At 44.8% G+C, this 25,661-nt stretch overlaps 1 protein-coding gene across 5 annotated transcripts in view; it reads right to left on the reverse strand.

The window, feature by feature from the left end:
• LOC138746992 (platelet-derived growth factor subunit A-like) overlaps nt 1-25,661 on the reverse strand; it is a 60,967-nt gene that overhangs the window by 22,687 nt on the left and 12,619 nt on the right. For all 5 annotated transcript variants that reach the window (XM_069905800.1, XM_069905799.1, XM_069905801.1 and 2 more), the window contains one exon: nt 6,477-6,664. In XM_069905800.1, coding sequence (XP_069761901.1) covers nt 6,477-6,664 — 188 coding nt within the window. The remainder of the gene's footprint in view (nt 1-6,476; nt 6,665-25,661) is intronic.

Genomic DNA, 25,661 nt, shown 5'->3' on the forward strand with positions numbered 1-25,661 from the left:
ACTTAAAAGGTACTTCCCTTTCTCCTATCAGTCTCTATACACAAGTTTCAAGGTTTTGGGAAGTGAGGTGCCCCTGTTGTGGTTTTCTTGTCCCTTTTCTCTCTCTTTTTTTTTTAAGTTTGTGGGGGGTGGGGGAGCGGAATTTAGAGGAGGTGATTCTTATATTTTTTTTGTTTTTAATATACAAAATACCACATGTATTTGGATTAAGTTTGAAATATTGTGATATGTTTGTAAAGTGGTTTTATATTAAATAAAATTATTAAAAAAAAGAATTTTCAAACTCCATTTGGAGACCAAGAGTTTGACAGCACAGAAATAAGCCCTTCAGCCCAACACAGCACGGTTAGTATAGTGGTTAGCGTAGCACCGTTACAGCGCCAGCGACCAAGGTTCTAATCATGCGCTGTCCGAATGGAGTTTGCACATTCTCCCCATGTCGGTGTGGGTTCCCCCCACCCCCCCCCCCCCCAGAGAGGCTCCAGTTTCCTCCCACCGTCGAAGTGTATTGGGCATTGCAGGTTAATTGGGTGCATTTGGGCTGCCGGGGCTTGTGGGCTGAAATGGCCTGTTACTGTGTTGCAGGTCTAAATTTAAAAATCCATGCCTGTCCCATGGATGGATGTTGCATGACCTGCTGAGATCCCCCAGCACTTTTGTGTATTGTTCCGGTCCCATTTACCTGTACGAGATCCCTCTGAACCTTTCTATCCACATACCTGTCTAAAGGTCCTTTAAATATCATTATTGTACCTGCCTCTATCACCCTCCCTGTGGAAAAGGATCCCTTCGTGCCTCTTTTTTTAAAATCTTTTCCTCTCTCCCCAAATCTCTGCCCTCTGGATCGGTCATTCTCAACCTTTTTTTCAGCTATGGCCTCTCTCCCAGGACTTTGCTCAAAGTTTATGATCCCCTTTCTCTGTGAAGCAGTCAAGTTTTGCTTTCTTCTGTATTTCTCTCTTACTGACGGCATTAACAAAAAACTTTTAAAATGTTCGTGTTGAATGTACTGTGGTCCCCGAGGCACCCTTGTTGAGAATTGCTGGTGTAGATTTTGATTCTAGGCTATGACTATCGACCTATTGTCTGCCCTCAAGATTTTCAAAAATCTTTATAAAGGTCCCTCCTTAGTCTCCATCACTCCAGGGAGAAAGGTCCTAGCATATCCAACCCCTCCTTATAACTCAAGCCCCCTCCCCCAGTCCTGGCAACATCCCTGTATCCAGCTAAACAATATCTTCCCTGGAACTGGGAGGCCAGAACTGCTCACAATTCTCCAAACAGTAGTCTCACCAACCTCTTGTTCACCCGTGACATGATGTCCCCGTTCCTGTATTCAATGCCATGACAACGAAGGCATGTCAAACACCTTTTGCCTTCCTGTGTCATCACTTTCATGAAATTATGTACCTGTACTCCTTGGTCTCTCTGCCCTACAACAATCTCCAGGGTCCGACAATCCTGACATGGTGTAACCAACTCCCTCAGTTTCTCTGTTCTACCACTCTCTCCAGGGAACTACCATCCAGGGTGTCAGTCCTGCTCTACACTAACCTACCAAAGTCTCACATCTCCTACTTGTCCAAGTTAAATTCCATTTTGGCTCCTGAGTATTCAAGGCCCGGGGCCAAATTAACAATACCACCTCATGGATGTATCAGTGCAATGCTTTCTGGCGCACACTGCCACCATTGTAACCAACTGCCTATTTTCTACATTACTGAAGCGCTACATTATCTAAACTGCATATCATTAGGTGCAGATTTATCAGGTACAATCTTGAATGCAAGAATCCTGACAGTCAAAATATGTTAACTGCCTATATATACTGCAACTTAAAACAGAGAGAGATTCATAATCCCTATGGGCAAAGATATTTTGAGGAAGAAGATTTATATAGAACTTCAGACAGTTCATTTTACAAGTCAAAGCATAGCAAAACCTAATAAAATTTCTGAAATATGTGCTCAGGAACACCTGCTACTGCCACGGAGACTATAATTAACAACTCAGTCAAGTCATTGGTCCAAAGTTTTACAAGCAATGAAAAGGCATCTTTTTTAGATGTTTAGTTAAGAAGGTCTAATCATTCACACAATTAGTCCCTCACCTCAGAGTAACAGACTGAGGAATCTAATTGTAGGCACAGAAAGTTAGCAAGAATCTCAGTGAAGCCATCAATGTCAGCTCGGTTTTTCACTCAATGTTAATGAGGAGTATGTCACAAATATGGTAAGTCAGGCAGAATTTGAATTAAATTGTACTACAGTTGTGTTAATCCACAAACTCTCTCCAAGATCTGCTGCTCCACCCATCCTTCCATTGTTATACAGGTGGTAACTAAGGAAACCACCAGACAAATTTCACACTGGGAATTCAATTTCATTGTTCTGAGCAAAGAGAGAGAAAAAACATTTTTTTCAAGGTTATTTTTCCCAAAGCCTTTCCTCCTTTCCAGAATGCCCCAAGAGATTGCGGTCTCAGTTAAGTACACCCCACCCAACTGTCATCTTTCACAAGTAAGTCAGGCCAAAAAGCCTCAATAGCACAGCACTCGAGAGAGCTTCAGGAAATAGTTGCAAAGTTTATGACCAGGTTGAGAGATACCCCACCTGAGGTCAGTGGTAACAAGGCCAAATATAGTATCATTGAATTCGAATGAGAAAAAAACAGGATGTTGCCTGGATTGGAGGACATATCTTCAAAGCAAGGTTGGTGGCAGTGGCTTGGACAATAGGGATATTCAAATGCTCCTTGATAGGCTCAAATGGGTGTGAGAAAAATAGAGTTATGGGTGTGAGTGAGGGAAGGGAAAAGTTGGCATAGGTCAGCACAATATCATGGGGTGAAGGGCCTGTACCTTGCTGTGAGGTCCCATGTTCCGAACATGCCAATTTTCTAGTGAGTGAATACATTTGGAAAAGTTTTCGGATATTTGCGCCCATTTCCTATTGAAGTCCCACCTGGGGGAAATTTGGATCAGTTATCTCCCGTTGCAATTCCCTCCGATAGTGATGCGATTTTCTCAAGAGTGCTTCATATGCGGTGAGGTTGTAAAAGTGCACCCTGTTCACCCACAATGGACAAAGAGAAATGAGACCAAAAAATTCCAAAGTATCACCTTTGTACAATCACGATTCAGCAAGGAGGCCTTCATGCTGAAAATAGTGAACAGTGAAATGTCCTCTTGTAGTTTTGTCATTGGTAGCACCTGGTACAGATCAAGGCTACTCAGAACCATCATCTATGCTCAATACCTCTCCTTCCAGCTGATCACTTACGGGGCTGGGTACCATCTACAACCATTTCAACCAGTTCTCGGTAGGTGGGGCGGTCACTTTGGGAAGACCCAGTTATCATTATTTACCCCACTACCACCTTTCAAGTCTCTCAAAAACTTATACAGATGTACTGTACTGGATTCTGGCTGGTTGCATCACTGTCTGGTACAGAGGTGCCAATGCTCGGGACAAGAAAAAATTCCAGAGGGTTGTTAACTCAGCCTGCAACATCATGAGCACCAGACTTCACTCCACCAAGGACATCTACAAGAGGTGGTGTCTTAAGAATGCAATCTCTACCTTCAAGGACCCCCACCACACTGGCCATGCCCTCTTCACTCTGCTACCATTGGGAAAAAGGTATAGGAGCATGAAGACGAGCAATTAACAGTACAAGGACAGCCTTTTCCCCTCCGCCATCAGATTCCTGAAGGAACAACGAACCACAAAAACTGCTTCACTTTGACTTTTTCTTGCACTATTTTTATTTATTTTGTAAGGTAGTTTATATAAACGTTTGCCCTGTGATGCTGCCGCAAAACAACTAATTTCCTGACATGTTCATGACAATAAATTCTGATTCCAATTTATTTTTATCCCTGCCACCCCATTTTTCACAATTCCCAACCATTTGACTACCACTCAACAACCAACAAGCAGCAGTGCCTGTGAAACATAGAGGCTGGGATTTAACATTTCGTAAAGGCAGTGAACCACAATAACGTGTCATTTCAGCAAGTATGGCCTAATTGCATTATCTTACCTAATAGCTTCCAACATTTTTAAGGCAATAAAACCGCAGTAATGATTTTTAAGCCAAGTTGTTCCAGTTTTACAGTCTTACCGAGTAACTTCCAATTTTGCATGAGCTCGTTGAATTGTTCAGGACATCAAGTGTGGGGAGAAATCCAATTTCTAGATAAATGTTTTTATGGAGCACTTATAGAATATAGAACGCTACAGCACAGTACAGGCCCTTCAGCCCTCGATGTTGTGCCAACGCACATATTTCTTTTTTTGTTAAAGTACTGAACCCTCCCTACCCTATAACCTTCTATTTTTATTTCATCCATGTGCCTGTCTAAGAGTCTCTTGAATGCCTCTAATGTTTCAGCTTCCATCAGCATCCCCAGCAAGGCATTCCAGCATGCCATTGCCTGAGGAACATGGGCATCAGCATACGTTCAAACCATAATCAGTGTAATGCACAGCATCTGTATATGTGAGCTGCTTTTAAAGTCTGTCTGAATCTATCCTGACTAAGCATGCCCAAGCCAAACTCACCATTTGCATAGCGCCTGCACTAAGTGCAGGCCTGGGCATGGACTGTCCAAAACAACTAGCTTTGTTGACTTAAAATATAACACAAAATAAGTTATATCTATTAAAAAATACATGATAGGAAAATTCTAAAGTGATTTTCATGATCAGCAGCCAAAAATCCATAAACCCAAAAGTGTTCAGGAAGAAAAATCTTTGTTTGCTATATGTCTTTTGACATCAACCTCTCCATTAGCAGTCGCGGTGTTTATTCTTGTTTTATTTAAAAGTGAAATTAAATTCCAGAGGAATTGAGCATGCATCTCAAAATCATTATTCCGGGCATCTGTGTTGCAAGTCTGGTAACCTATGTAGAAGGGTGGTATACCCGTGGCTGGCATTTAACCAGGTTATGTTTGGAATTCCTTCAGTTGGATTGCCAAAATGTTGTCGGAATACTAGGCAGAGCAGAAGGTGTTGTGACACTTCAATAAAAACCAGCTTGACAGAATCTGAAAGGTACCTGCTGCACGAAAGACAAGCAACTTTCTGTCTCCTTCGTAGCTGAGCGACATGTGTTGCCCAAGCTTAAACAGCCTGTTCAATGGTGATGAAAATATTTGGAAATTTATTCGGTGATTATAAACGACTGCCCATATCAAATTCAAAACTTGGCACAAAACAAAAATGTCTACTCATATCAAAACTCGCAAGCTACTGCTGCTTCAGTTTTTGACAAGTCCTCCGCATTGTTCTACTCTCGCCTGAGTCATTAGCTGTACACTAGTTCCGATAAATGTAGTCTTTTAATAATGCTGCTAATTTTATTCAGTTACAATTGACATTTAGGCATAAAGCAATGGCCCTTTTGGCCCACAAGCTCGCGCTGGCCAATTTCACCCAATTGACCTACAACCCCCCCAGTACATTTTGAACGGTGGGAGGAAACCGGAGCCCCTGGGGAAAACCCACTCAGACATGGGGAGAATGTGCAAACTCCTAACAGACAACACAGGATTTGAACCCTGGTCCTGATGGCTGGTGCTGTAATATCGCTGGGCTGACTGCTACGCCAACCGTGCTGCCCGGTGACGTGGTCACTGAAAAAAAACTGAGCACCCGTCCAGGAACAACCCACTTTTGCTGTTGTTTGAGTCACGTGCCATGGAAATTCTGCTCTCACAGGGAATCGCCCCATTCTGACAAATGGCAGTATTCATCAAAAGCTACCATTTTTTTTTTTAAAAAAGTGCTTCCATTGAAATCTGAACGCAATTAATTACATCAAAGGGCCACATGGCCACATTGAGGGGAATAAAGCAAATAAATACTTTCCCCATCTTGCCATTTTCATTCAAAGGAATTGGCTTGCAAATCCCACAACGGGCTTTGTGTTCTCTGAGCTTTGATACATTACATTAAAAATGTTAAGTGTCTTGCTGCACCAGTGAAGATTTAATGTCATCAATAATCCACAGTAATAATGACTCTGCAATTCATTAAATTAATGCAACACCAGTAAAAGTAATGGTTCAAAACGTAAAATTAACTCATTTTATTTCATTTCAAATTTCTCCAGTTCCCCGACCCCCTCCTCAGCAGCTGAACTAGAGTTGGGTATAAATGATCTATTTTCCATGTATTCCCTTCTGCCAAAAGCAGACAGACCATATCTTTGTTTTCATTTTTTTTCCTCCCAAAAATGTATTCTCCAGACATTAAAAGAACCAATTAAAATTGCTTTATGTCTTATTACAATATGGACAATGATGAAGTTGAGTTATTTTTCACATATCCCATGCCAATGTGGACCGGGTCCAAATTTTCCCAGATTCCCCTCTCCCCACCCCCTTTCAGAAATGAGATGAGATCATGGATGAGCGGAACTGCAATGGCGTGCTGTCCACACGGATCTCTTGCTGCTTCCCCTCTCACCTTGACGCTCCGATGGTGTATCCGCGAAGCCTGGCATTTGACTTTGCCAGTGTTGCAACATCCAGTGCAGCGCCTGACCTCCACACAGGCTGGCCATATCAGGAAGTTGGCAGACGTGGGGTCTATCTGACTGCGAGGTATTTCATAAATGACTGTCCTCGCCTTGCACACAGCAGGAACAGCTTCTTCTGTAAAGTTTCAAGAAAGTGGCTTTGAGTGCCAGCAGAAATCAAATTATAAAAGACCTTTGCACCCTCAAGACATTTTTTTTGTAAACAGATAAAAGCATTCAAATCTTACAGCATCAACAAGGTATGAAATTTGAGCACACAGAGGAGAAAGTTGTCATCAAAAATAACTTGGAAAAGTACTGAAAACTCTTTATCTGGTTAATCGAGCATTTTTTCCTCTGTAGATTTCTCTTTTGTTGTTTTTTTTTCCCCCACCCTCCTTCCAGAGACAGTGAGTGGGTCAGTGAGATGACGGATTCAATGTGTACCGAACTCATCAATTATGTGTGGATCCAGTGGTGGATTTAAGCTTTGAGTTCAACTAACAGGGGCTTAAACTCAGCGCCCTTTACTTTTCACGATTTCGGGTGCATTTTAACACCCGAAATGCTGAGTGTTGTGGTGAGGCTGGTGTCTGAAGCCCACGCTGAGAGTGGGGGGGGTGGGGGGGGGAAGGGAAGAGAGGTCAAACACTACCACAATGGGAGTGGTGGGCAAGAAAATAACTACACTGGGGGGGAAGAAATCAAGGGGTCTATTACCACTACCAAGAGAGGGCCTTAGCACCATACTGGGAGTGGGTGGGAAGGAGAAGTCTATCCAGTGGACCACTTGGAGTGGGGAGGAAGGGGTCTATCCAGTGGGTGGGAAGGAGTTCTATCCAGTGAACCATGTAAAGATACATGGTGCTATTGTCAAGGTTAATCTTGCTGCCATTTACTGTAAACTTTCTTTATGGATCTAAAATGCTGCAGGAACGTGGTGACTATCTACTAACCTTTTGGGTGGCACACAGAACTAGGCTTTACACTGTGTCTCTGTAAAAGTCAATAATTGCCCCTGGTGGTGAGTTGGCTTTTAAAATGAAGCACCTCAATTAAGTAAAAACAAAATCAAATAAACTGCATGTGCTGAAAATCTGAAATAAAAACAGTAAAATAAAATGCTGTTCCAGCAGCATCTGCGGATAGAAGAACAGAGATATCTTTCAATGACAGGTACAAGTTCAAGATTTCAAAATTCCTTTATTGTCATGTAATATTGCACAAAATTGTATTTTACCTGCTGAAAGGAAGACAAAGGATCGCTATTAGTGTCGCCCAGCCCACCATACAGTCAGAGAAAGAGAAGCAAAAGAGAGTCCCACCCAGAGTCACCGAGTGTCCGTGGATTCGCCACCAGTGCTCCTGCCGCCTCTGCAGCTGCACAGAATGCTGTTCGATCCATCGGACGCCCAAGTTCCAGGTCCAAACCTCCGACACGATCAGGAAACCTTCAGCGCCCGAGGCCCTCCTTGCCCTCACGAACCCTGGTTCTCATGAGCCAGTCTCCAGCAGACCATGTGGTGTCCCCGACACATTTCTTGCAACCCGTACGGGTCCCTCAGCAGTCGAGTCCTTCACTAGTCCGCTGCCCTGTTCACTGACCCGCAGGGTCATCTCTGCTTCCCCTTTTCAACAGGGGGGTGGGGGAGTGTCCTCTCTGTATCTGGTGCCCTGGATTAGTCTGCTGCTTCCTAGACTTTGCAACCTCTCATGGCCATTGATGAGCATTGGCACTGCCATCTTGGGTATAGACCCCCGTGGTTGCTGGATTTTAAAATAAAACACCATCAGCTCCTTTAACAGGCCGTTTAAAGCCTGTATGGAGCTGTCAGAATTAGAACCAGACAGTTGGACCCTGTAGAGCACCACTGTGACTCTGTTCCCGCTCTCCTGGGTCTGCACTAGCAGCAGTGCCGCCATTTTTTCCTCATTAAGCCATTGCATTAGCTATTGAACTAGATCTGGTGAGTCTAGAGTCAGGTTAGGATGGTACATCTCCCCTAATTCAGCCCAACAAGTCTGCCCTGCTATTTAATCACGAGCTGATCCATTTTCCCACTCAGCCCCACTGCCCGGCCTTCTCCCCTTAACCTTTGATGCCCTGGCTAATAAAGAACCTATCAATCTCTGCCTTAAATATGCCCAATTGATAGCTTATTGATTAGCCTCCCCTGAAGGGTAATGAATCAGGTGGGATCTTACAATGTTTAAGAACATTGTGACTAATAACTAGTCTGTTGTTCCAAATTCCAGTTGAGTGATAGCTGCTGTGGTAGGTTGGGAGTTCAGGTCTCTGGGTTGCTCATCTGGTATCTCAACCACTTAACCAATACCAGATCCTCACCATTGAAACTAGTGTGAAAGAGGTTCCACAGAAGGACACCTGGCTGCCCCTCATACCCCAAGGAGGACCAGGCCAATTGTAGCTCAACCATCGCGGATTAGACTGCAGAACTTGGACTTTATTCAGATACATGATTAAATGCACCTGAAGCCACACATTTAATCATTGATCCATCCATGCAAGTGAACACAAACATACGTGGAACGTAGAGAAATGCCAAAGTATGCAGAAGCTACTATTGTAGAAAATCTGGATGAGCTTGATAGGTCTCGCAGCATCCATAGGAAGTAAGGACATATTATCGACATTTCGGCCCAAGCCCTTCTTCAAGGTCTGAGTAAAATGCAGACAGGCACCTGAGTGGCACGGTTGGTGCAACATCTTTACAGCACCAGCGATTGGGACCAGGATTTGAATCCCGTGCTCTCTGTGAGGAGTTTGTACGTTCTCCCCATGTCCACGTGGGTTTTCCCTGGGGGCTCCAGTTTCCTCACAACGTTCGAAACTTATCGGGGGTGTAAGTTAATTGGGTGGCAGAGACCTGCAGGCCTGTTACCGTGCCTAAATTTATTTTAAAAGGAAAGAGCAGGAGGAGAAGGACAGACCAACAAACAAAGTGGTAACTTGATATGGATAGGAGAATTGAACAGGAGAGGGGGGTGGCTCTGTGAAGGCAGAGCTGGAGGAAAGGAGAACTAGGAATAGAGAGAGGGGCTAACGGAAACTGAAGAAGTAATCCGGGTGCCGAAGTGTTGTTCCTCCAATTTACAAGTGCTCTCAGTCAGGCAGTGCATGAGACCATGAACCCTTCAGTCCACGAGTCTGCGCCAAACATGGTGCCCAAATTAGACTAAAACTCTTCTACTTGCTCCTGATCCATTTCCCTCCATCTCTTGCAAGTTCATCATTCTGACCAGAAGCCTCTTAAACAAAACTACTGTATCTCTGTCTCCCACAACCCCAGGCAGCCGGCCCAGGCACCCACCACCATAAAAGATTTGCTGCGCACATCTCCCTCTAGGAGGTGGCAATTTGACCCTGGGGGAAAAAGATTCTGACTATTCACCCTGTCAGTGCCTCTCATAATTTAATACATTTCTATCAGAACTCCCTTTAGCCTCTGACACCCCACAGAATCCAACTCAAGTTTCTCCCATTATTGAATGAGATTGGATGAGAATACTTCACAAAAAAATCTGAAATACAAGAGATCCTGAACAGAGGTGACAACGTGCCCAAAACTAAACTCGATGCTGAGATAGTTTTGAATGTTACCCCTTGGGTCAAGCACAGGTACAGCGAGTGGAGCTATTGCCTCAGTTCCTGCGACCTCAGGTGACCTCTGTGTGGAGTTTGTCCTCCCAAAGATGACCAGACTCGTGGGCTAAGTGAGCCGCTGTAAATTGCCTCTCGTGAAAGGCAAGTCTGGGGAAGCTGATGGAAATGCACAGAGAATTAAATGAAATTAGTGCGAAATGCATGCTGGGTGTCAGCACAGATTCAGAGGGCTGAAGGGCCTGTTTCCATTTTGCCTGATTCTCTGACTGCAGGACTTCTCAGTCAGCAAGGTCAATATGAAATTATTTGTTTGCTGCTTCCAACCCAAAAACAATTATTTACTCTTCGGCAGAGAGGCAGGGTGAAAAGAGGCCAGCAAGGATGTGGGTGCCAAGTGGTCAAACCATTGACACGGAACACTGTAAAGGAAGCCTTTCTTTTCCTGGAGTGCACACTGGGTTTACCCATCTTGCCATGAGAAGGAAAGCCAAGCACACGCTTCCTTCTCTCTCCACCTCACCATTGTATCAGACCCTCTCCGTTTCCCCACCTACTCCGACAGGGAGACTTTAAGAGAGCCTTTACGAGGCGTGGACAACGATCTGAAACATCCGTTTTGCCTCTCCTTCCAGTTGTGCTGCGTGATCTGAAAACACCAAGGACAGATTCTAGATCAAGGCGAGGACCCAAATCTTCGAAAATTCTTTCCCACCGCCTGCAGAATCTGTCCATCCTACTGTGTTCCTCCAGCCTTTTGTTTTATGCTACACGGTTGGCGCTAACGCCTTTACAGCGTCAACAATTGGGACCGGACTGGGGTTCAAATTTTGCGTTATCTGTAAGGAGTTTGTACATTCTCCCCATGACTGCGTGGGTTTTCTCCGGGGGTTCTGGTTTCCTCCCACCCTTCAAAACGTAGGTTAATAGGGTGTAAATTGGGCGGCTGAAATGGCCTGTTACCATATGTCTAAACTTCTTTTTAATTTAAAAACGAGTGAACCAAATACTACGCATTCCCAGTAAGTCTGTTTGTTTTTACTTTATGCATAACAATTTTTATGATAGAGTTATTTTGCAAAGCACTAATAATGATCCTTCAATGCATCCTTTAGGGCTGAGTATATTCTTTCATATCACTACAATCCTGCTCAGAAACTATGGAAGTGTGTCTTGAGTGGCTGCAGGAGGCAAATCCACAGACATTCAGTGACTCTGGGGGGAGTCTCTTTTGTTTCTCTTTCTCTGACTGTAAGAGGCATGGGGCAATGCTAATGGAAAATCTTTATGGCACACTAAAGCCAGTTTCTTTTTAAAAAAAAATTAATTTAGACATACAGCACGGAAACAGGCCCTTTTGGACCACAAGCCCCTGCCACCCAATTATACCTAATTGACCTACAGAACGATGGGAGGAAACCACGCAGACACGGGGAGGACATGCAAACACCTTACAGACAGCACGTGATTCGTACCCTGGTACTGGTTGCTGGCACTGTAACAGCATTGCGCTAAACGTGCCGCCCTTTTTGTGTAATATTACATTTCTGTTTTATTACATGACAATAACTAGCAGCTGATCTGATGACGTGGTTGGAGAAACGCAAGCTTGTGTTGAAGTGATTGATGATATTACAGTGGTTCAGCTGGCTTTCTGACCCATGTTCTTTCTCCCCAGCTTATACACACATCCTTTCATTGATTTCTTCTGAGTTCTTGGCGCCGACACAACGCGGGGCTGAACCAGTAACGGAACTTTATTTGAATCTCCCGCGGTGTTTTAAGGGGACGACCCTCTTTCTGTCTGGGGCGCGCTGATCTAAGGGAGTGACGTCAGCGTGTTGCGGGGTCACTGCCTGCCCAACGACATACAACCAGGATGTGGCGACATCTCCCGGGCAACCCCTGTCACCAAACGCGGGCTTCTCCTGAGAAGGGAAGGGGGCCCGCACCATCTCGTATCAAACAACTGGGACGGCAATTCGGCCTATCTAACCGCGCGGTCGCTCGGCCTGCTACATCATTCTCTTTCAGCATGGGGTAACTGAATTTATACTGTTACATTCGTTTGTGTTTCAAAAGATGACTGTGTGGCTGAAGTTCAGGGTCTCTGTCCATCGTACTCATGTACATGACAATAAACTCGGCAACATTACAGTCTCAGCATGGCTGCAAAACCTTAAATCCTCACACAAAAGACCAGCTGCCCTCATGGCTGCCTATGATACATGCATGTTAGTTTGCAGTAACTTAGAACACGGATCGGTACAGCACAGGAACAGGCCCAACGGCACACGAGGTTTCACTGAAACCGATATCAAATTATACTAATCTCTCCCGTCTGTATGAGATCCATACCTCTCCCTTCCATATTCAAGAATCTATCGAAAAGCCTCTTAAACACTACCATTGTATCTGCTTCCACCACTACCCTGGCACCCACCACTCTCTGTGTGAGAAAAACGTTCCCCACACACCTCGTTTTAACTTCCATCCCTTCACCTTAAACACCTGTCCTCTGGTGTGTGACGATTTTACGCTGGCATGTCCACCCACATCTACCTCTCATTGTTTTCTAATCTTCTATTGGGTCTCCCCTTGTGTGCAAGGACGGCCTGGTCCATTGCAACATTTACCAACCACGGCATGGTTGGTGTAGCAGCTAGCGCAACGCAGCAACCCAGGTTCCAGTCCAGCTCGGAATCTAAGGATTTTGCACGAGTTTCCTCCCACCTTTCAAAACATATGGAGGTTGTAAGTTAATTGGGGTATTTGGGTGGCATGGGCTCGTGGTTCAGAAGGGCCTGTCATGAAAAAAAATCTGCTCTTTTGTTTTGCGCACAAGAGTGGATGGGCTGATACTTCACACCTAAATTTCCACTGGCCACGTCCTCACCCACACAATGAGTGCTTTAGATGTTGCCTTCTACACTCAAGTCTTCAGCTCAGCGGCCGAAGGATACACGGACCAAGTCTCAGATCGTTGGAGCCTGGCTCATGGGAATCAGGCCTCGTGAGAGTGCCGTCAGCTCCCAAAGGGGCTCGGGTGCTGATGGCTTCTTAATCGCATCGGGGAATGAGGAGGGCAACAGATGCCTGGAGCTCGGATTCACCGATGGATCGGACAGGAGGCCATGCAATTATAGAGGTGGCAGGAGCACCTGGGGTGGGAGGGGGGAGGATTAGCAGCAGTGGAGGAGGTGGCAGGATTCATGGACACTCGGTGTTTCGGAAGGGACCCTCCTTTGTTCTTTTATTGATAGGGATGTTGGTTGAGTGCCACTTCGGTTTGTGACTTTAACAGGACATATCAAAGAAAATGATTTACACAGTGAGTGGTGGGTGCCTGGAATGCACTGCCAGGGGTGGTGATGGAGACTGGAACAATAGGGACATTTAAAAGACTCTTAGACAAACACATGGATGCAAGAAAAATAGAGGCTTATGGATGTGAGGTAGGAAAAGTTGTGTAAGCTTATATAGGTCAGCACAACAGCAAGGTCTGTACTGGGCTGCAATGTTCGATGTTCTCATTTTTTTTATGTACATGGCAAAACAAGGAATTTTCAATCTTTCATCCTATTTTGCATGGCTCCATGTCACACCAGATCCACCTGTCTCACCATCAGTTCGATCTTCTATCTCTCTCTCCCTGCATTCTGCATCCGCACAGGCTTAACTTTGGTCAATACACCCAGGTTTCTCCAAACCTTCTCTGATGGTTGTGAGGTTTCTGGACACACCCTCGCCTCACTGTTACCCGAGTACAGAAGACTGAAGACCAGCGTCTCTCGATTTAAGAGCACTTTCATTCCAACAGCTATCAGACTCTCGAACCTCCTCTTGGTACATTAATAGACTGTCCCAACACCACAGAAGGACTGTCTACACGATCACAAATTCCTTTTTTTGCATGGGGATTCCTGTAAACATTTACAAATTCAAAGGTTCCTTTTATTGTCATGTAATAAAATGTAATATACGTGATATACTTCAACTTCTGTCAGCCGTAAGGCAAACAAAGTCACCATGAACATTGCCCAGCGCCCCTAAAAATAAGAGGAAGAGTCCCTTTAGAGACACTACTGTCTGTGAATTTGCCTCCCGCACTCCCACAGCCTCCCATTCAAACTACCCAAGCTCCAAATCCAAACCTCTGATATGATTTACGATACCCAAGATAAATTTATTCTGCTTTGATCATCTCTTAGTTCCAAAGGTGGTCATAGCTGAAGGGTGATGGTGGGGATGAGCTCCCACTGCTACACAAATGCTCTTCTCAGCGGGTGACTCAAACAGCCTCTGACAACCAAGTCCAACTCCTGGCCTTCACAAGGGGCACAGTTCTTTCGCCCAGTGGAGCAATTCTCACTGACAGGAAAAGGGGCAAAGGTGCCTTGAAACCAGTTGCTCCAGGTAGATGAGGCTTGCTAACCACAGATGATAACTCATCTAGGAGAGGGAACCTCCGCTGCTTCGCGGCTCTACCCGCTCAAGGGAAAGGCATTGGAGTAAACCCCGAGGGAAAGAAATCGGGACAGGGAGTCCTGAAGCACCGACATGGCAACTCCTGCAAAGCTGCTGATACCAAACTGTTTGTTGTTCCTTTGGACCTGTCATTGGCATGGAGAGTTGGGGGGTGGGGGGGTGCCCACTGCGCAACAGACAATCTCCATATCAATTCTACCCTGGCTTGCGCCCTGGAGAGGCCACTCCAGCTTCACTTGTACCCATGGCCGACCCTGACTGACAGAGGCCACACACAAAAATTGTCTCTTGTAATTTTGGGGCGGCACCATTAGCATAGAGGTCAGCGCAATGATGTTAGAGCACCAGCGACTGGAGTACGAATCCAGCACTGTCCGTAAGGAATTTGTATACCGTCTCCGTGCCTGCATGAGTTTGGCTCAGGGGATCCAGTTTCCTCCCACTGTTCAAAATGTACCAGGGTGTAGATGAATTAGGTGTAATTGGCCAGCACAGGCTCGTGGGCCAAAGTGGCCTGTTACCGTGGGTGTGTCTAAATGTTTAAATTGTAATTTATGCACGATGGATGTCCTTGCTGCTCTTCTCGATGAAGACTACGACAGGCGTAGCTAAGTACACAGCAATGACTTGGAGTGGTGATCAGATCAGAACTTATTGTCATGAACAAGTCATGAAATTCGGTGTTTTGGGGCAGCGTCACAGGGCAAACATTCATATTATAACCATCCTACAACATTACTATAAATTAAAAAAATTAAATAATAATGTACAAAAATTGAAGCAGTGTCTTTGGTTCATTGATCATTCAGGAATCTGATGGCGGAGGGAAGAAGTTGTCCTTGTGCTGCTGAGTGTTCTTCTTCAGGCTCCAGTACCTTTTTCCCCAATGGTTACAGAGTGAAGACTTTGACGATAGAGGCTGCTTTCTTAAGATACCACTTCATGTAGATTTCCTCAATGGAGTGAAGTCTGGTGCCTGTGATGCTGCAGGCCAAGTTAACAACCCTCTGGAGTTTTTCTTGTCCTGACAGTTGGCACCTCCATACCAGACGGTGATGCAAGCAGCTAGAATGGTCTCTACGGTACACCTGTAGAGGTTTACAAGAGTCTTCGGTGACGTACTAAATCTCCTCAGACACCTCATAAAGTAAAGCTGCTGGTAAAGCTTTCTTTGTGATTGCATCAACGTGGAGGTTCCTGAACAGATCTTCGGAGTTGCTGACACCCAGGAATTTGAAGTTCTTGACCCTCTCCACTACTGGGCCCTCGATGAGGACTGGGTCGTGTTCCCTGACTTCCTCCTGGAATCCACAATCACCTCCTTGGTTTTGATGATGTTGAGCACAAGGTTGTTGTCCTTACACCTTCAGCGAGTTGATCTTTCTCCCTCCTGTACGCTTCCTCATTGCCGTTTGTGATTCTGCCAACTGTGGTGTCATTGGCAAATGTAGATAGTATTGGAATTGTGTCTGGCCACACGGTCATGGGTGTATTACGATTAGAGCAGTGGGCTAAGCACAAATCCTTGAGGAGCGCCTGTGTTGATGATCAGTGAGGAGGAGGCATTGTTTCCAATTTGTACTGTTGCGGTCTTCCGATGAGAAAAATCAAGGATCCAGTTGCAGAGTGGGGTACAGAAGCCTAAAGTTTGTAGCTTCTTGACCAGCATTGAGGGAAAAATGGTATTGAAGGCCAAGCTGTAGTCGATGAAGGGCAGCCATATATAGGAGTTGCTGCTTTCGAGGTGATCCAGTGAAGAGCCAACGATATTGCATCTGCTGTGGAACAATTGTGATGAGAGGTGAATTGCAGTGGGTCCAGATCTTTGCTTGGGTCAGTGAAGGAGGTTTGACATGACGCTGACTTAATAACCAACAGAATTGCAACTCCACTCTCCAACCTGACAGTATCAATATCGACTTCTCCAATTCCAGATTCAAGATCTGGAAGATTTGTGACTCAGTTTATCATGTAATAAAGACAGTGCAATAGTTCAAGGAACTTGTTTTCATCTCCCGCAAGGCAGACAGATTTGCCATTGGCAGAAATTACCTGAAGCGCCTCTTCCAGTCAGAAAAAAAAGTCTGTGAATGACCCTGAAGGAGTCCCGGTAATCCCCCTCCCGCTCTCTCCCTTTCCCTTATCTCTCCAGCTCCCACCCCTTTCCTCCTTTCTCACCCTTCTGCCTCCTTCCCCATCACCTCTCAGCTCCTTCCCCCTCCTACCTGAATCCACCTACAACCCTGGGCTCCTCCTCTAATTTGGGCCTCGGCCTGATTTTAAGCACACCTGAAGAAGGGCTCAGGCCTGAAACGTCAACTGCCTATTGTTTCCCATGGATGCCATGAGACCCACAGACACAGGGAGAACGTACAAACTCCTTACAGACAGCGCGGGATTTGAACCCCAGTCCCGATCGCTGGCGCTATAACAGCATTGCTAACCATTTCTCCAGCACTTTTCTGGGCTGCACTCATTTGCCAGCATCCGCAGGCGCCTTGTTTAACTCTACACTTGGAAGCCAAGAGTTGGCTTGGTAAACGGTTTAATTTCAGCCTCAATTGGGTGAACCCTAGATTGCTGTAGTTCCCTTCAATTGCAGAGTAAAGCAGAAAATGCTACGGTCAGGATGAACTCATACTGAGAGAGGTACGTGCCTTGCAGAGATGTTGATCTAATATGATTTTTACGGGGCTATGACTTCCCTCCATGCCCTAGCCATGGGAAAACAATGTGCTATCAAGTGTGCTTCCGTTTGGATAGGCCAACCTTTCAGATTCACCCTCTCGTGAAACTATTGCAGGACAGACCAACAGGCTAAGAATCCTCTTGTCTTTTTCTACTCTGAGCAGACAGTAGGCCCATTTCAGAGGGTAATTCAAGGTCAATCTAATTGCCATGGTCTGGGGTCACATACAGGCCAGAGCAGGTAAAGGACCGCGGATGGCCTTTGCCGAACAAGGTGGACTTCCGCGACAGTCCTGAAGTTTCAAAGCCACCCAGATGTGAAACGCAATCAGCGTACGAAGATAGGACACTTGAAATTTGGCAGTCAGTAAAGATGTGGTGAATTGGAATGTTGGCCTTCATTGCTAGAGGGATTGAATTTAAGAGCATAACCGGGAGGTTATGCTGTAAACGTACTGGTGAGACCTCATCCGCAGAACTGCATGCTTACTTGAAGAAGGTGGTGCAGAGGAGGTTCACCAGGTTGATTTCAGGGATAAAGGAGAGACTGGGTCGTCTGGGACTGTACTAGCTGGAATTTAGAAGAATGAGAGGAGATCCTTCAGGAGTGTATAAAATTATGAAAGACATAGATAAGATTGAGGTGGGCAAGTTGTTTGCATTGGTGGGAGAAACCAGAAATAGGGCACATAGTCTTAAGATTCAGGAAAGAATATTTAGAACAAAGATGAGGAGGAACTGTTTTTCTCAAAGGGTGGTGAATCTGGAATTTGCTGCCCATGGAAGCAGTGGAGGTGACCTCAGTAAATATATTTAAAACAAAGTTGGATAGATTTTTACATTGTAGGGGAATTAAGGGTTATGGGGAAAAGGCAGGTAGGTGGAGATGAGCCGATCAGTCAGATCAGATTGAATGGCAGAGCAGGCTTGACAGGACAACATTACTCCTATTTCTTATCAGAAACATCTTCATTCACCCATAAGTGCACAATGCCGAAACTCACCAAAAGAAGATGTGCAGAGGTTCTGCCAACTAACTGAGACACACCCCAAATTTAGAGGCACAGAGGGATGTCTGGATCCTTTGAATCTATACCCAACTCTGATTACTGAACGCCACCTAATATGGTCCAATCTTCAGCAATTTTCTTCATTAAGTATAAGTAAGTCGAGGCAGGCATGAATTAAGAAGCCCGAAACATCCACAGGACTGACCAACACTGTTAAGTTCTGGCCCTGGAGCATGAACGTCCTGCTGATCACCAGATGTTTCTCACTCGGGGTATGTGCCTGCAGAACACGTGCAGCAAGTAGTGCAAGCAGAGCATTACAATAGGTGGAGAGCAGAGTATAGTTATCGCTCAAAATACAAGTTAAATACAGTGCAAGGCATCCTCCTACTGTAACTGTAGTCTCAACAGGAGTCTGATGACAGCAGAAACGACACAGCCCTTGAATCTGGAGGTGCCCACAGAGCAAGATGGTGGGGAAGGGGAGTGTGTACCTGGGATGGGATTTTATTTGTCGTCTGCTTTCTTTAGGTAACGTGAGGTGAAGATGTAAGGGAGGCTGATTCGTGTGACGGCCTCGCAACGTTTTGGGCGGCACGGTTAGCGCAGCAGTGTTACAGAGCCAGCGACCTGAGTTTCAAATCCAGCGCTGTCTGTAAGGAGTTTGTGTGTTCTCCCTGCGGGTTTTTTCTGGGTGCTCCCATTTCCTCCCACCTTCCAGAAATAAACCTACGGGGTTTATCGACGAAATTGGGTGGCACAGGTTTAAATGGCTGGAATCAGCTTCTACTAACATTAAAAATGTAAATTTAAAACTCTCTGTGGCAGAGGCAGTGAACCGAAGTGTGGGCTTTCAGAACGCTGCTAGGTTCTGGGAAAAAGTTAACTCAGATACAAGCTGAGCACTCCTGGTACCTTCTGTTTTATCTTCATATATGCAGTGTCCACACATTAAAAAACAAGCTCTAATAATCGCAAGGCCATCTTAAATTTTGTTAAATTATTCAGAACTTCAAAACAAAAAGGCCAAATGCTACCCATGTATAATTAATATCACCCTGGACTGTTTCAGCCTTCAAGGATGTATTAAATGTCATAACAGTTTTGTTTATTTTCCAGTGGATCGTCATCCAGGATAGGTTTCTGTCCCCAGTTTGACCACTGCTCTAGTTCACTTAATGTCCGCTCAAACGTATATAACAAATTAAAATCTTTATACTGACAGAAAACAATCAATCCCTCCAACTGTCTGCATACATGGGTGCAGATATCAACAAGTTTTGCAGGAGTGCAATGCACCCTGTTGCACGCTGGAACACGAATTTGAATTCAAGGAATTTATTGGGGCAGGTTTGTTGAAGGAGGATTTTCCACAGGACGTTCCAAGTGTATTAAACAACAGAGCATTGTAGAACAAAAGTCAAGGCGGAAAATATTAATAAAAGTCCATTTAAGTTCAGAGATTTTTTTAAATATTATGCACTGCATTGCAGGGTAGAAACAAAAGCAGAATATTGCTGCTTTGTGCACCATTCTTGTCCAAATAACAGCTGGTTTACAAAGGCAGTACTTACTTATGCGACAAAAGCCTTTTAAAACACACTCTTTTGCAAATGCCACAGATTTCATGGAGGGCTTGGAATCTATCATTATATACCTCACTGTGGTGGGATTAAGTTAAACTCATTAATGCAAAGATCAATAACTAGCTGCTTTGACATTTCATAGATAAATTAACCAGCTCTAATTTCTACGCTAACATCATATATTCAACAGATTTGATGTCTAAGTCTTTAATTTTATGTTCTTTAGAGAGATTTCCACTCTGTTTTTAGGTAGGTAAATGTGAAAAGGATAGTGTAGATCCTGTTTAACCATCAATTCACTTAGCAAATGAGACCAAGAGAAGATAAGAAGGAGTAGAATGGTCTTTCCAGCCTGTACAGCAGTGATTCTCAATCTTTCTCTTTCCACTCACATCCCACGTTCAGTAATCCCTGTGCCACCGGTGCTCTGTGATTAGTAAGGGATGGCTTAAGGTGGGATGTGGGTGGAAAGAAAAAGTTTGAAAACCACTGTTTTGATTGGCTTGTTATGTGCACGGTTTCAGAACTCCAAAGGAAATGGGTCAATGACAATTTTTCTCAAGCAAAATATAGAGAAGTGGTTCTCAACCTTCCCTTCCCACCTTACTAATCACAGAGCACCGATGGCATGAATATTACCTAAAGTGGGATGTGAGTGGAGAGAAAAAGGTTGGGAACCACTGGTCTAAAGGTTGTGCCTCTTTAATCCAGCAATGTTGGGACCTGGCCATTGCCAGACCACAGAAAATGCCGGAAAACAGAAATTGGCTCCAAAGAGAACCCCCTATGTAAACATATCAAAGGTACAACAAAGCTTAAAACGGGAAATAATACTGTGGGGTGGCATGGATACCATAGTGGTTAGCACAAGACCTTTACAGCGCCAGCAATCGGACTGGATTTTGAGTCCCATGCTGTCTGTAAGGAATTTGTACTAATGGCGGCAGATTCCAACATGCCGGACCGTGGGAGTTGCCGATCAAGAGAGTTACAACCTGTATTTAATCTCACAATAGCCATTTCTACCCTTCCGAAATGGTTGACTTCTTTGCCCTCCAAGTGTAGATCACTCCGCAAGGGGCTTCCCTCAGTGCCAGTGCTGTCAACCCCCTCCGCCAACTCAGCAATTAAAAAAATCTGAAACACCCCTGAAATTTCAAAGGATGTCCAACCTATTGAGTGATTCCTCAGCAGACAACCAAATTCGTCACCACAATCAACTTTCTTTCAACTGCTTCCAAAGCAAGTATATCCCACCGTATGTGAAGTGGCCAACGTTGCCCTGTACAGCCATGTCTACTCATGACCTCCATCCTCATGACCTCCATCCCCATGCAATGAGGAGCAACAACCCATTGATCTCATTATTTGTTGTACCAGAATTCACTTTCCCAGCCACTTACTCTAGAAGTCCCAGATTCTGATGATCAGGTGACAGTTTATTGCCATATACAAGGTACAGACTGCAACAAAATTCTTGCTGGCTGCAGCCACACCACTACAATAGCATAAAAATTTCAATCCATGATCCATGTAAAAAGAAACTGATTTCTTTTGTACAACTCTTGTATAAATGTTAGCAAAGTTCTGGGAGTTACGGGTGCCAGTGAACACTCTTGAACCCTCACCTCAGCTATATTTCAGATCAATTCATTGGGACTTTGGCATTTAATGAGCAGATTTTCTAGACTATTAATATCCAAATATACTTCTATCTGATTTTTTTTATGCACCCAGTATATAATTAATTCTCTGTTGAAGCTGTAGTGTTTAGAGCTGGAACTATACCTGCCCTGTGGATCCAAGATCCAGCCACAAATTCCTGCCCCCGGTGTTCCAAACCCCAATCCCAGCTCTGATCGCAAAGTATGGAACTCCGGCCCCATCTGCACTCTGAACACTGGCTGTACATCCTTCTTACACTCCAGATCCTTGTCTCACATTCCAACCTAACCAGCAAGCTTACCCCTGACCTTTCCCCTAAACTTTCCTCCCTTCACTTTGTACAGATGTCCTCTGGTGTTTGCTGTCCCTGCCCTGGGAAACAGGTGCTGGCTGTCCACCCAGTCTATGCCTCTCAGAATCTTTTAGACCTCTATCAAGTCTCCTCTCATCCTTCATCGCTGCAAAGAGAAAAGTCCCAGCTCTGCTAACCTTGCCTCATAAGACTTGTGTTCCAATCTCTCTCTCTCGCTCTCTCTATTCATCCACACTCTTAAATAATCAACTATTAACCCTGTCCTCAGCCTTCTGTTTTGTCCTTCCAAAATGCATCACCTCACACTTATCTAAATTGAACTCCTTCTGCTACTCCTCCACCCAACTCTGCATCCTGTCTATATCCTCTTGTAATCTTCAACAACGTTCAACTCCAACCACAACTCCTCCAACCTTCATGTCATCATCAAACTTACTGACCCATTCTTCCGCCTCGTCATCTAGGTTGTTTATAAAAGTCAGTTCTATTTATTTATGACATCCTTGCCATAGAGGGAAGTGAAGAGAAGGTTCACTAGATTGATACCAGGGATGGCAGGACTTGCATATGAAGAAAGGCTGGATCGACTAGGCTTGTACTCATTGGAATTTAAAAGATTTGATGAGAGGGGAATCTTATAGAAATGTATAAAATTCTTAAGGGATTGGACAGGCTAGATGCAGGAAGGTTGTTCCCTTTATTGGGGAAAACCAGAACCAGGGGCCATAGTTTAAGGATAAGGGAAGTCTTTTAGGACTGAGATGAGAAATTTTTTTCCTCTCAGAGTGTGGTGAATCTGTGGAATTCTTTGCCACAGGAAGTAGTTGAAGCCGGTTCTTTATCTATATTTAAAAGGGAGTTAGATTTGGCCCTTGTGTCTAAGGGATCAGGGGGGGTATTGGGAGAAGGCGGGTACTGAGTGAATGATCAGCCACGATCTTAATGAATGGCAGTGTAGGTTTGAAGGGCCAAATGGCCTCATCCTGCACCTATTTTCTATGTTTGGCTCATTCAGTAATTTAATTTCTACTTATTGTTTGTTAGTGTATTTTACACACTTGTGAAACTACAGCAAGTATTTCCGACCCCCTGTACATTGCACTTGGACGTTTATAACTTTAAATTGAGACATACAGCACAGTGACAGGACCTTTCAGCCCATGAGCTCATCCCTCCCAATTACACCCGATTGATGTACAACCCCTGTACATTTTGAAAGGTAGGAGGAAACCAGATCCCCCAGGGAAATCCCACGCAGACATGGGGAGAACATACAAACTCCTTACAGACAGTGCGGGATTTGAACCCTGGTTCCCATTACTGGCACTGTAACAGCGTTGCGGCCCATCCAGGACTACCCAGGGAGTGAGCTGAGCAAGCATCGCCACGCCCTCTGGAGTTATAATTCAGGTGGAGTTAGCGTCTTTGGAAGCGGGGGCAGAGAACTAAATTAAAGAAATGCTAACAGAAGCATTTTGTTTTCTTACTTATTCATTCGCTGGCCATAGATATCCTCAATGAATGGCCTAGAGCCTCCTGGAGCTGGCAGGATGTGGAAAGTGGGACAAAACATGAAAGTCTGCAGACACTGTCATTGCACTAAACACACAGAAAGGATGGAGGAACTCACAGCGTCCACAGGAGGCAAGGATACATAACTGCCTATCTGGGACTGAGCCCTTCTTCAGAAGAAGAATGAATGACTCAGATTGGGTTTTTCACAACAATCTAATAGCATCAAGGTCTCTGTTACTGGAATTAGCCAGTTTTTTTAAAATGCAGATTTGTTTAATGACTTGATTTTTAATGTTCTTGATGCCATGGTGGATTTAAACTCAGGCTTTTAGATCAACAGTCAAGAACCCCTAATACAAGCCTGCAAAATTCTGAAAGGCATTGATATGGTGGACAGTCAGAATCTTTTCCCCAGAGCAAAGCTCTGCACACTAGAGCAGCCATTCTCAACAGGAGCCACAATATATTTAAGGGAGGGGGGGGGCGGGGGCCACGGACTGTGTTTTTTATGTAGTCGATGGGAGAGAAATATGGAAAAACCAAGAAAACTTGACTGCTTCTCAGGGAAGGAGCCCCATAAACTTTGAGCAGAGTCTTGAGAGGGCCATTACTAAAATAAAAGGTTGAGAATGACTTCCACTCTAGGTTTAAGGTGGGGGGGGGGTGGTGAATGCTGTGGGAGATGTGGGAGGCAAATATTTTACTCAGGGAGTGGTGGGTGCCTGGAATGGGCTGCCAGGAGCAATGGGTGAAGCAGACACGACAAGTGGTGTTTCAGAGGCACACACACACACACACACACACACACACACACACACACACACACACACACACACACACACACACACACACACACACACACACACACACACACACACACACACACGTGATTCCTTTATTGTCATGTAATAAAGACAGTGCAATATTACACAGAATTTGTTTTCGTCTGCCACAAGGCAGATAGATTCGCCATCGGCAGAAATTGCCTGAAGCGCCTCTTACAGTCAGAGAAAGAGAAGCAAAAGAGAGAATATGATGGAGGTGCAAGCAGCAGTTTTAGTTTAATTAGGACATCATGTACAGGACAGATCTGTGGGCTGAATGGCCTGTTCGATGCTGTATGGTGCTATGTTCTAACACCTTAGCCACTACACTACCAAATTTGTGAATGGGGAGCACTCAAAAGGGAATTATATTTCCAACAGCACCTCATTTACCACGTATATAAAAATCCAGCAACCTCATCCTGTGAAGCACAATATTTGCTGACAAGATCATTAATTACATTCAGGTTAATGGATACCCAGGTGCACATCACAGAGCAGGAACACAGCCACAGACGGCATCATGAACAGTGAGAACAAAGCTCAGTGCCTTATCAGCGGCATCGGAATCCAATCTCAGGAAACATTACAGCCTCACAATTGAACTTTGCCTTCTCATTTTTGAGTCATTTGATTTTTAATCCATCCTCCCACATTCTCAGGGATCCGCACTATTCCCGGTTTTTGGGGTGGGGGGGGGGGCGGCAGCTTGCAAAATGTCAAAGCTACTTCTTCGCGGAAGTGACTAACTCTCTGCACCGTACCCAACCATCCCCACCCCTGCCTCCTGGCTTAAAGTATGCGAGTGACTCACTGCGCAAGGAGTTGCAGATAATACCATATACCCTGGCACTTCATAACTTTTATTACGATACTTCTACTCCTTGTCATTATTAAATGCTGATTCAACAATCCCACACACGCAGGTGAAAAATTGCAGATTGTAGACGCAGACCTGTTCCTGATACACTGCCACCTAACTGCCTACAAACAGAAATCTACACCAGTGGAGTAAGACTGAAGGTTCACCACAAAAATCCACACATAATTCCAATGGTTATTAACCAAAGTATCATTGCAGGTGCGGTGATAATATAAGGTGTCTCTAGAAATGTACAAATTGGCTTCAGTTCAAGTTATGTCACCACTTCATTTACTTTAAATTTATGCAGCTTGGCATGAGGCCCACAAGCCCATGCTGCCCAATAGCGCCAAAGTAACCAACAACGCTGGTTCATTTTTGAAGGGTGGGAGGAAACTGGAGCCGCTGGAGGGAACCCATACAGACACGGGGAGAGCATACAAACTCCTTACAGGCAGCGTGGGATTTCAAGCCTGGTTGTGGGCATCGACTGCCACAAAGTACCGTGTTGTACCCCAAGAAGCAGGGCATTGAACACCACAAAGCAGGGTGCCAAACAC

Source organism: Narcine bancroftii, chromosome 12 (assembly GCF_036971445.1).
Source record: "Narcine bancroftii isolate sNarBan1 chromosome 12, sNarBan1.hap1, whole genome shotgun sequence".
NCBI lineage: Eukaryota > Metazoa > Chordata > Chondrichthyes > Torpediniformes > Narcinidae > Narcine > Narcine bancroftii.